The 12,809-nt window shown below is 41.1% G+C and overlaps 1 protein-coding gene across 2 annotated transcripts in view; it reads right to left on the bottom strand.

The window, feature by feature from the left end:
• Window positions 1–593: 593 nt before the first annotated feature.
• The window catches only part of OSBPL3 (oxysterol binding protein like 3), an 85,817-nt gene continuing 73,601 nt past the window's right edge, over window positions 594–12,809 (bottom strand). For both annotated transcript variants that reach the window (XM_026033335.1, XM_026033336.1), the window contains 6 exons: window positions 11,186–11,264; window positions 9,287–9,431; window positions 8,148–8,292; window positions 7,338–7,464; window positions 6,651–6,773; window positions 594–4,918 (listed from right to left, as the gene is read on the bottom strand). In XM_026033335.1, the coding sequence (XP_025889120.1) occupies window positions 4,822–4,918; window positions 6,651–6,773; window positions 7,338–7,464; window positions 8,148–8,292; window positions 9,287–9,431; window positions 11,186–11,264 (716 nt within the window). In that variant the 3' untranslated portion in view covers window positions 594–4,821. The remainder of the gene's footprint in view (window positions 4,919–6,650; window positions 6,774–7,337; window positions 7,465–8,147; window positions 8,293–9,286; window positions 9,432–11,185; window positions 11,265–12,809) is intronic.

Below are 12,809 nucleotides of genomic sequence, written 5' to 3'. Positions count from 1 at the left end.
TAGAAAACAGAAAGGATGAGTTAGTGAATATTGGTAAATTTATTTATAGTAGGAATGTTTAATCCATAAATGAAAACACTGCCAACCCGAAGAACCTTCTGTTTTAAATTTACTCCTTCTTTGAAGCTCACGAGGTGCGTTCAGCTGGAGAAGCTGGACTTCATCCTCTTCTGCTACACGTGCACCGTGAGCCAAGTCTTGCCTTCTTCTTCAGCTTGATCCCCTTTTATTAGTCACTTGTGTACAAAATAAAGCAGCACTGAACAAAGCAAGACACACCAAAAGCTTCCTGCACTAAAAGCTCATCCTGGGGAGCAGGGGACCGGACAAAGGAACAGGTTTCCACCGAGGCAGCTCCTAGGATGTCAGCGGGGAGCCACACTGACCAGGCCACTGCCAAGCAGAAGGTCCTCTGCGGTCAGAAACGGTGTGGAAAGAGGCTGCASTGCTTAGGGAGAGCTTTAAAAACTGCAGATACTTGCTGGATAGCAGYCAAAGTGCAACACAACCCAATCAATGCTACATCGATGCGAAAAGTTTGGAATTGCCTTCTACAAAAGTGCCAGCATTACCCAAAYTATAGCAAAGTTGTAGCAGAGAAGCAAATACGAGATTACAAACAAAAATGCTGTTTTAACAGAGTTTGCATAAGGGATTAGTGAGAGTGTAGCCTGAACAGCTTAGATGTTTGACATAATTCAAGAGTTCTAGCCTTAATTCATCTAGTTCTAGCCTTAAGTAAATCATTAAAAGAAAATAATATCTCCTCTCAAGCACTGAACTTGTCATTTTTTTAAGAAAAGCTTTCTCTTCTCTGGMACTGACCTGCTCAGGTTAAGACAATCGTGCTTGAACTCAACATGTGTCTTAAGGCATTGTATTTACTTCAGTATCGAGAGCAGAAGGAGACTACAGCAGCTATTGGCAAGCCCTTCTTCAGGATGSCAACTATTATGTAAATATATATTATATACATATGTATGTATAAATGGGCTCCAGTCCTTTGAATGTGGAAGTAAAACTAGGGATCCACATTGCCTGCAGGCTCTGTGTTTTGAATCCAGTGGATTTGCCTCACATAAAATAAAAAAGTCTTGAGAATGGGGACCAGAAATGGACCATCTCCCTCCCGGGCACATGTCCCAACCCCAGAGTTGTCCTTAGTCCCATTCTGGCCCTGTGAGTCTTGGACTCCTTTCAGCACAGTGATCTGGCTTTAATAATCTCCAGCTCTTGCAGGTTGACTTCAAACGTCAGACTGCAAAATAAGGCTACTGTGTTTGCAGTCCCCATCTCTCTCCTTCATGGGCCAAGTTCTGACAAAAAGAATAATAATTCTACTTCAGATCCAAAGAAAATTTGTTGGAGTCAACTCTGCATCCCAAGAACCGCTACTTAAGCATSAGAGAAGACCAGACGACTCCAGACGCTTCCTCCTCAGAAACTGGGCTGTTCTGGCTCTCGCTCTGACATATTTATTTCTCCAGCTCTGTATAAAGGGCCTAACTTCTTTATTGGATTTATATTTCAAAAAAATTCTAAAAGGAGTAGATCACTGCTGGTAATCTGGCACAGGAAACGCATTTCCATGAGTGGGAACCACAGAAAGAATATGATGATTAATGGAGCACCCTGCTTCCATAGCAATCTAATGACACCAGAGAGTGTTTTGCTCCACAGAGCAGTGTCCTACACACATCATGCTGTTGCCTCATAACCCCAGATTTCCTACGCACCACAATGAGGAATTGTGGTGTCTACCAATACTGCTCKTTCTCTGAGCACTCTTGCTCTGGCAGTTTCCATTGAGAGTAGAAGTGTTACCAGGTACAAAACATAAATGGAAGGGAAGAAAAGGYATCTAGATTTCAGTCAAAAACAATATATGTCTTGGCGTATTGCAAAAGACTAATGTAAGTTATACACTTAGTAACACATCCGAATGGTYTGAAGTAAAAAAATACGAAATCCAAGTACCACAGCTTTTCACTTTACCCAGAATGACAATATAGAGGATACTATTTTCAGAATGATGGATATATTTGCATACATGCACAGAAATAACATCAAGACAATTTTCTTCCATTTCTTTACATACTCTTGACATGAATTTAACAGCTAAAACCAACTCTTTCATACAAAATTAACCAAGGACAGTTGGACTGGAGCTGGAAAGGGGGCGTCAAAGCATCATTCACAGCTGGCAGTTGTGGAGCAGTTTCACAAAAGGAGATATTACTGGTGCAATAATTTTGCTTCAAGTATCTAAGAAATACCCTGCATTCTACCAGGCAGGATTTTACCAGGAAGGATCCCCCTTCCCCTGGGAATGTTGCCACAGAAAACAATTTATATAAGGCCCCGCTCGGCCCAATGCTCCCCATCATTACGAGAATGACGTTCTAGACACCGACTTAGACTGCAGGATACCAGATAATGTCACCAGTTTTCAAAAGTCAAAACACAAACACCCAAAATAGTGGCATTAGTTCAACACCCACAGCTTTTAATGCATTACGGTTCTTTAGGTTTGCTTTCTTTTTTGGTCCCCTCTGACTCTCTAACTTTGGATGCTATTAATTATTAAGTCATATACAAAGCATCAGGGGAAAATCCACTTCATACATCCAAAGGAAAAAAAAAAAAAAAAAGAGCAGCAGACAGGATGATGAGTAAATTTAACACATCCTCTATCTCTTCACATTTTACTTCCTTTCTTACAAGCTTAAAAAAAMCCCCAAACATCCTAGCTTAACCCTTCTGTTAAGTGACTCTTCAACTTAAATGGTAACAACCAACTGCAGGGATAATTACAAATGTCAGCTTATATCTACACCAGGCTCTGAGAGTTAATATGAAAATAAAACAAAGGATCAAGCTCAGAAAGCCAAACAGTCCCCAAAGATTCTGATTTTCTTTCCATTTTTTCTCTGCATTTTTTTCTTCATCACTGCACCACTAAGCTGCTGGCCTCCTCGCTGAGTCTTGAAAAGACTATTGAAAGAATCAGGTTCACTTTTCTGGGGGGTGATAAATTACAGCACTGATCACGATGCAGAATTCCTGCACAAAGCAAATGAAGGTGACAGAGCCATCGTCTGCTTCTAAGGCAATAGAGATTAAAGATAACAGAAAGCACAATGCAAATATTTATATATATATATCTACTGACACAGATTTGCTTGTGAAAGCATTCTTAGTGTTTCTTTTGGGTTACATACAACACCCTAAATTATTTTTCAGAACAGTGCAGGACATGGTAAATTGTGGATGTCTCTAAGCTCCTACTTCCTCCAGGAGGCTCCCTTATCCATACAATGTCCAGTTATTCCAGTCCCAAGCCAGTTAAACATGGCAACAACAGTTATCACAGGAGCAGTTTATTTTGTATTATTAACGTGGCATGATAGATACAGGGAAAACCAAACGGGGCTGTGGGTGGTAGTGGTGATGATGAGATGCATGCTTTTTAAACTTGAAAACTCTGCTGTTGCCAGAAAGTCAAAGACATGCGGAGCAGAGGTGAGGAATGAGCGAGGCTGGAGCTGCAGACAGGCAGGAATGTAAGTTACGCTTGTATGGGAATGACTGTGGCGCTGCTGTCTGAAGGAAAAACAACAACACTGTGCGCCTCCATTATCTTCATTCAAAAGTGCAACTTCTGCTACATCTGTTTCCCACTATATTTCTGACCTAATGTTTAGTATTTCACGACTCGATCCATAGGTATAAAATTATGGAAAAGAGGTGCAACTAACATAGTGCAAGACGGTTAAATATTCATCTAAACATAAGAGACAGAGGAAGATCAAAGATTCCATACATTTCTCTAAGGCAGATGGTCTTTTTTTTTTTTTTTTAATATAAGATCTTAACTATGCTGTTCATTTCTGAAGAGGTAGAAAATACCAAATACTACTAAAAAATTTCTAGGTTAAAACAATCAGTTTACTTAGTCTTGAAAAAGTCTTACTACTGCAATTTTTAGTTTACTAAAAACAAATGAAGCTGTGGAAGCACAGGATTTCGTGCTCTGTGTATATCTTTCTTAATGGAAAAAAAGAAAGATTCTTCATCTATTCAGTGCTCAAGCATTATAAAAGAAAAGATCTCTTTCTCTTGCCCTGTTGGAAGCTACAAATCTGGAAATTCCTAGTGGAAAACGTTGGCGATTCCTGAATTCTAGCACTACATTTAGCTGGGCAGTTTCTGTATAAGGCAGTAGAAACACGGATGTCATCAGCTCCGAGCTACCTCCTCCATAATGCTAGTAAGAAAGCTAGTAAGAACAAAAGCTTATTTAAATCTTTTCCACAGGCCACAGAGCATGGTACCTAGGTTCCAGCACGGACAGAAATACCCGTGCGCTCCGCGCTGGGCGCCCGGGGCTGCGGCGGMTCCCGCTGCCCTCGCGGCACCGCTCGGAGGGGCCGCTGTTCCCGTCGCCGSTGCAATTCAGTAAGGCATAAGTTAACTCAGAACTGACATTACTACACGGTGCAAAAAAGTAGTGTAAAAGGTCCTCTTTTCCCTCCAGTCATTAACATTCAGGAATATTTATTAAATACTTTATAAAAAGAAGTCAGGGTGTTTATACATTCAAACAATCATTGCAATAGTCAGAGTAGAGAAAACAAATGCAGGATCAGATCCTAAATTAAGCACAATTCTGGAGATATGCACACATACACACACCCCCACACATATATTATATGTGTGCACTTGTATATATATAAATATGTTTATAGGTATGTTTCATATATACTTCTTTTAAGTCAGAACTGAGAACACAGCACAGGGTATCTTCACTTGGCTCCTTTTTCACCAGAGGACGGGATTGTCCAGCTTGGAAAACCCGGGATCTCTTCTGAGCTCCATGTAGGTTCCATTGCTCACCCAGGAGTCATCTTTGGATTTCCTGTCGAGGGTGAACAGAGTTCCCGAGGGTGAAGGGGGCGATCCCCGTGCTGCCCAAGGCTCAGCAGGGGCGCCGGGCGCGTTGGGCCTGCGCCGGCCCCAGGCCGCACCGYGAGCCCCGTGTTCACCTGAGGTAAACGCGCTCGCTGTAGCGCTGACCGCTCGCTGCTTTGCAGTTAAAACTACACACAAAGCTTTTTTCTGGGGCTGCACTGCCCATGGGCTGCTTTTGGGAAACTTCTGTGAGAACGGTGCCCCTGGGCCCTCTGAAATCGGAACCATTTGGTTTCTCTCCCAGCTTTCTGGGTCTCTCTCCACCAAAAGTGACTCACTGTGTTCACTGCATAAAGGAAACCTCACAGTTCTCAGGAAGGGAACAGGGCTCTCTGCACTAGGTACTGTGCTCCCAAGGACAGAGCCCACTTTAAATCTGGTGTGCCACAGTTTTGGCACCACAGCAAGTTATTCTTTTAAGTAGGCTTATGATTTTAGCAGTTTATGATTTGTAGAAGACAGAAATCATTGTGATCATAAGAGAACTATGTAAAATAGTGAATAATGTAAGTTATATGCACTCTAGCACTGGGTAACACTTTTGCTACTAAATAACTATAACTATACATTACAGCACGCTATATGTAACATAGGATACTATACATAATATAGCATACTATACATAACACAGCACACTATACATAAACTATGTTTATCACTCCAGTCTGCAGCACTAATTTGTCAAAGAGCATCCTTCTACCCTTACTGTAAGCAGGCAATTTTATAGTATTCGATTTTGCTTCTATCCTGTCTTTTTAGCTGTTTGAACAAGGTTTTCTCTTCTGTACTAGCTGTGGTGAGTTAGCTCACCAGCTCCACACACACCCACAGGCCAGAGCCACTCCATGGTCTTGATCTAGATTTATAGCAAGATTTTGTACTTTTCGAAGGGGCACAAAGCAAAAACTGATGTAGATGAGTTTCTGAGTTATTCCCTTTTTTGCACCCATTTTAAATATTTCTCTGTTTCTCAGAGTCCTGCTCCTCAGAAGAGCAGCATCCGTCTCTGCAGAAAGGGGAAGGATCCCCAACAGCAGCACAYAGACCCAGTCTTCTTGTCTCCCTCTTGCTCACTGGATCTTGGACAGAGCTGCAGGGCTAAAACCCATCTTGCGAACATTCACCTTTGCCTGTGATGATTGAAGCCCTCTTCAAACATTATTTTTTTCCCCTACTGTATATCAATTAAAGCATCCTCTAACTCATAAATCTCTCCTCATTACATATAGGGGAATATGTTTAAAAATAGCCCTGGAAACGAATGGCTGCAATTCTTCAAGCTGCTGCACAAGGCAATCCCACAAAATTCAGTGGGAGTTCAGCAATGGTAATTAAGCTAAATCCATCCCCTTCACCTTGCCTGAAGGAAAGAAAGATACTGCMCTACAATATGCCCAGGCTAATTCAAGCTTAGACCAAATCCCATTTGCCTTTGAGGCAAAAGTTCACGAGAAACTGAGGGATACACTAGTAAAATGGCAATTTATAATTCTTAGTTTTAACTAAGTTTGAAGTGTTTACATTAAAAAAAAGCAAGAACATAAAAAAAAAAAAAAAAAAAAAAAAAAAAAAAAAAAAAAAAAAAAAAAGGAGCCTACTACTCTGCTCCAGAGAGTTAGCTCCAGAACTCTAATCCAAATTTCAACACATGATTATAAATGCTAATAATTATATAGTACCTGAAGAATCTAGGCTGATGCTCCAGACTGTTTTCTTCCAGAACTTTCCGTCGTTCTCTCTGTAGTTGCTCAATCCTCTGCTTTTGCAATTCAGCGCCTTCGATATTCCCTTCTTCTAGAAACCTGTAGCACCAGCAGTGGTAAAATACATGACCAGGTCTTCCCATTACTCCCCCATCTTTGTCAGGTTCCCTGGGGCCCCAGGACCTAATCTTTATGTTCATATAACTTGAAAAGTAAACAACTACCTCTGCAGACAACAAAGCATGTAACAGGTTCAAAGTACCTTTTTTATTAGATGCTTTTCCTCTGAAGTAGAGAAACAGAAGAAATTCTACTTAGAATGGAATTTCAAGTACCTCAGTTTTTGGCTATTCATATACAGTATGCTAGACAGCTGGCTAAATCTGAAAAGATTTAGCATCTTTTAAAAGGCAGTTATCTAGAAACAGAAACATCCAAAAAATCARTTCTTGAAGATATTGATCCATATGGAGTAGGCCAGCCTTGGGTGACTGATTAAAATGTCCATTTCAAGGGCATATTAATACAGAAATGGAAACATACTGMAAGCATCTACTCAAGATACTCAAGGCTGAGCTTGAGGAAAAGTTAGTGTGYAGAGGTTTTAAAAAATATTTGAGGAAAGGAGTATTTCAATTTTGCTTATGAAAGAAAACTTCTTACCTTTGGTCTGGCCTAAAACGTGTATCAGTGGATGGTAGTAATGGCCTAGTTTGTGGGTCCAGTTCATTTAACTCCAGGGCGAACTGAGTAAATCCATACCACTGCTCATAATCTTTAGGCATTGGATCTACAGAAGAAAAAAAAAATACATTCCAAGTAACTTGAACTAAATGCTTCYAGCTTTAGAAGGAACTGTACAAACTTCCCCACTGTCATTTGGTCATCATTTTGAGCCAGGGTCTCAATTTGGGGGGAATAAAAGTTATTTAWTAGTCTTGTGACAAAAGAGAAAATCTGCTCTGAGGCACTATGTCAAAACAGATTTCTCTCTGCTCAGCCACAGCAAAACTACAAGGAAGTGCATGACAGTAGCCAGTGCTTTTTCAAACTACAGCAGACACAAATCCTCATGGGTTTGGGTAAGGTTCAGGTTTAGCTCATAATACAGAGTTGGGTTTTGTGGCGTATTGTCCAGTGTTTAATACAAAAAACCTGCTGCAGTTCTCTACGAAATAAAGTGCCCCCTTCCTCCCTCCCTTCTTGGAGTCCTCAATACACCCTTCACATGCAAATTTGAAAATGATATCCCCAACCAAGGGAGAATAGGRAGGACAGACACGGAATGAAGTTATCTCAGTGTTGTTGATCAAGTTACATGGTTTATTCTTCTGGCCTACATAGTAAGCACTTGACAAAAATCCATTTTTCCATATAGAGATATTAAGAAAGTGGGGCCTAATATGATGAAAACAGACAAGTTTATTGTCAAGAAGATTTATAATTCTGTATATAATGATTCTGATCACTAACTTGCTCTCCATATGCAGTTTGAAGATGATGGGGTCCCACAGTATAAACTTTCATGCCATTTTCCAAAAATGCGATGCACAGCTTTCCCAGTTTTATCCATGACACTGCCTTCAATTTCGTGTGCATTTGGATTCCAGTATTTTGCCTAGAATTAAAAAGAAAAAGGATAAAATATTAGCTGTATAAGGCTGACTGAATGATTTTACCATGTGAGTAGCACCTTGTAGTTGCCTGTATTTTTGAAATAAAAACTACTCCTTTAGGTGTAAATTATGGTACTCTGTAGAGAAAACTACTCCTAGTTAGTACTGTGTACAGAGAACTACTCTAGGTTAGCTTATTATTAATCAGCGCATTAACACCTCTAACAAATACCTCTATTTTGTCTTTTGGGACAGCAGTGGATAAAGCAATCTTGACTCTCAAACTTGCCCAGTGACAGGCAGCACTGATTTCAAACTGTATTCCCCTCAGTCTACATCTGTATCTACCTTCTTCCCAGATTTGAAGAGGAAGAAGAACTGCCAAGGAATTGATTCTTAAAGTAATCTGCACTTCGGCCAAATCATAACATCTGAGGTAGAGGTATCTGCAGTCTCCCAGTCTTTAAAATTTGAACTCCAAACATTCAGACTATACCATGCAGCAGGTGTATGCTGGAATATGCTTCATTCAGAAGCTGACCACACAGACATAGGCTAAGAAAAGCACAGCTTTGTACTAGCAATCTGATTTGGAAAACTTGGGATTAAAACAAGCTCTCCTAGAATGCTGCACAAAACTCTTTATTTCAGGAGAAAAATTCTGGCATCATGTCAAAGTGATTTCCCTTTRCTTGGAAGACGACATTTAATCTACTACCAAATTAACATTAACTTCAGTTTCCAAGGGAGTTTCTTCAGGATGTCATATATGATGCCTGGAACCCAACTAAAGGCTCTGAACAGCAACAACTACAAACCCGCTCAGTTAAGCTCCTTCAAATTCATGAAAAGGGCTAGAGAAGAGCAAAGGCTCTCCTGTTAGCAAAGCATTTCTGCAAGGGCTGGACAAATACAGCCCGAGCACCTGGCCATCCTTTAGGAGGAGGCCTCTACCAGCAGACTGGTACCAACACTGCTGTGGCTACTGGAAGTCACCTTTATAAAAGTCAGTTTGCAGTGACAAGTGTCATCATTAAGATTTTTGATGATGATCTCTCCATAGTGTTCAATCCATCTTTGCCCACTTAAGATGTTATGGATGCAGGATGTCACTTTGTTCCACTCGTAATGGTCTCCAAACCTGAAGAAGTTACATAGAAATATCACAGCATGTTTAAACTAGCACGTTAGCTTAGGAAAAGATCTGTAAAGAATTCTACTTAATAATAATAAAAACACRTTATTTAATGCCTCTCTCTCCTTGTCCCAAATAAATTCTGCCCCTTTTCACTTCTGCTTTAAACTACAGTCTTTAATTTGCTTCTTTCAGTTTCTCTGTTCCTCTTTACAAGCTGAAGTTTCCCAAAGTAATCATTCTAGCACATACTGCTTGCTAAAATGCCCTCTTTCTCAGTCTCTTACAGAGCCCCCAAGCCATCACATTGTGAGCACAGGGGCCTGTGACTGCATCGAGCTCGACTCAGGCCCTTGGGGCTGACGCTGTGYGTGTGCTCTGTGTGCACGTGAGCAAAGGCTCTCACCAGCTTGTGCAAGATGCAGTGCTGGAAGAGAGCAAATGGGAAGAGAGGATCAACAGAAACGCCAATAGGCCACGCTGCCTTTCACCTTTCATCGAAAAGCAGATGTTCTTACAAAGCATCTTTATAGAAGCTCAAACTCTGTTTTCTTGACAGTTGAGGTAAACTTGCAGAGCACCAATTTTCTTACCGTAGCTGCATTTCACTCACAGAAATGTGTTTATCAGCACACATCCCTCGGGGATATTAGCAACTCTCCCTACCTCCCCCTTAATTAACTCATTCTAACTTCATGCATTTGAGGAGCATGTGCAAGGACAGGTCCTATGTTCTAGCAGATAAGCTGCCAATTTACTCACTGCAACTCGCTTTCCTGCTCCTACCTGCAGGTCACATACTCTATTATGCACATCAAAAATATCATATATGCTCCAAAAGCAACAGGGATGCTTCATTTCTGCCTAGCCTTAGCAGAAGAGCCTTTTTTGTTGCCAGTTCTAGACCAGAAGCTTCTTTTCACAAGGATACAAACCAGCACATGTAGAGCACACAGCAGTTCATCAGCCCTCCACGAGCTATAATTCATTAGTTATTTTGCCCCTGAACCTTCCTTTGCATCCTAGAGATCTTTCATTTCCCTGTACACTCTCTTTGGAAAACAGGTTTGACTGGAACACTACTCAAACTTTAGAACTCCGGCTCTGCAAATAACATTGACATGGGGCAAATTTTATGGGATTTTAATTATTTCATCTATAATGAACACCCTAACAAGTCAACACAGGAACAGTGCAGCTATTTATTTTTAAAGAAAGACTGTATCAACACCTTCCTACAGTTGCTCTTTATTTCCTCCGATTAAAACAAACAAACAAACAAAAAAAAACAGATATGCTACTGGGGCTATTGATAGATATTTATAGTATAGTATCTTATAGTAGATATTTAGCCAGTGCTCATGGCTGTCAGCCCCCGACCAGGTCCCAGCACTGAACAAATACAGGCACAGAAACCACTTCTGCAGAACTCTGTGGCTGTTCTAGGGAGAGACAAAACAGAGAAAGAATTCCTGTCTTCCTCTCCAATGTGGTGTCTCCATGTAAGGTTAAAATACATATAGCCTGGAATTCAGCTGCACCAAAGCAAAGCAGCAACTTCTCAAGAGAGCCAGGAGTAACAGTGTTTATCTCGTCTTCTGGAAGAGTTAATGATACTGGTAATATAAAGGAGGGGGGCGGGATTTCATCACCACGTTTCTTCCCAAGGTCTCCTGTGGTCCTGTACAGCTTGTTCTGGYTTGGGTCAAAGCAGCACGTGTGTACGTGTGCACACAGCAACGTGCTATTGCACCACTTACGCTGGCAGAGTGACATGCGTTGTACCAACTGGAACAATTTCCATGGACTTTCCCCAGAATTTGTTTTTCCATCTCACATCTGAAATAAAATAGGCGGGGGAAAGGRGATGAAGAAAGGACAGGTTTAGTCATAAGCACCAGTGAATCAATCTATTTCTGTGCTCCACTTCAGTCTCAAGAAAATGCAAAATAACAAAGTGCAACTTAATAGTTCAAAGTAATGCTATGGACCTTTGAATGACTGCATGTTTTTTTCATTAAATTACCGGTTATTTAATTAATAAAGGCACCAAAAGTTTAAGAAAAGAAATTTCTGTTAAAAACTTGCTCAAAAGACAGAAATTTGAATAAGCTATTAATAGGCATTATACATTCATCTGCAATTTAATAGGAATGGTGAATGAATGTAGGCATTTCTGAAAACAAAAGTAGAATTTCAGATACAAAAATATACCACCAAAAGTCATCTGCAATAAGGAAGCAAGATAATGATTCACAGGCCACAAACTGGAGGGAGGTTTAGTCCAGCTTCGCCTGGAAGTATAACTGGCCTTTTAAAATCCATTTTGAAGCACAGAAAGAGCTCTCCAAAACTTACATTTTCTCCAGAAAATTTCTCCATTTTCTCTTCTTGCATGGAAGAAAACTCCACACAAGCTTAAACAAATTTACAGAGGTGTTAATTAAGCTAYTAAAAACACTTGGAAGTGAAATAAGCATGGGCAGAGAAACAGGACCCAAGGAGTGCAGTTAAGTGAGGCTAAATAACCAGGCAGCAACTCTCATTGCACCTTTGGAGCTGTGGGACAGCATCTTTGCTGCATTAGACACTGGAAACTCCAGCTCTGCTCCCTAATCTGATAAGGAGGGAAGAAGCCATCTCAGGGTTCAGAAAGCTGCTGGTGCAAACACACAAGGCAAACCCAAAGGCCAGGCAACCATGGGCAGGCAGCTGTTGCTCTGGCTGCTCCGCGGATGCTCAGGCTGTAGCTGGGAGAACAGCTCTGCAGTGACAGTGACAGCGCCAGGGCTGAGCCACTAAGCTGCAAGTGAGGAAATGGGACACAGGGGGAATTCCTACTAGAAAAAATGGTTCCTTTCTTATTCCTTCAGAAAAAGATAACCCATTTAGTCTAGTCAGAACAAATTTGATTGGGATTCCTATACTGTACCATAAGAAGTCCCAAACTACCTTGACTACGAAGGCATTCTGCCAAATTCTGTTCTATCTTTTCTTTGTTAGCGAAYGGAAAAGAAAGGGCAAATGCAAGGGCAGTATCAATAGATACTRTGCGATATCAACTATTTCAACACAGAATAAACAGCAGGTCAGCAGTCTCCAGTTATCCACCAGCAGGCAACAGGAGAGGTCATGAACAGCCCCCGTGCAGAGGGTCACACTGCGGGGCTGCCGCAGACCGCTCCGTGCAGCGTTCCCAGAAACAGGAATCCTGCCCCACAGCGACCAGGACATGGGAAGCTTCCTGGGACCAGAGCACGACCTGATAATCAGACACCCTGGGGTATCTAAAAAAAGTGAACAGATGTATCAAAACTATGCCTAGACCAGCTCAGGTGCAGATCCTGTAGATAACTGGCACTTCCTATTTTAAACTTCTATTGT

The sequence above is a fragment of the Nothoprocta perdicaria genome, unplaced genomic scaffold (genome assembly GCF_003342845.1).
Source record: "Nothoprocta perdicaria isolate Ctin4 unplaced genomic scaffold, notPer1 scaffold_128, whole genome shotgun sequence".
NCBI classification, from domain to species: Eukaryota; Metazoa; Chordata; class Aves; order Tinamiformes; family Tinamidae; genus Nothoprocta; species Nothoprocta perdicaria.
Note: the sequence above shows the minus strand (reverse complement) of the source record. Positions and strands in the feature narration are given on the sequence as shown.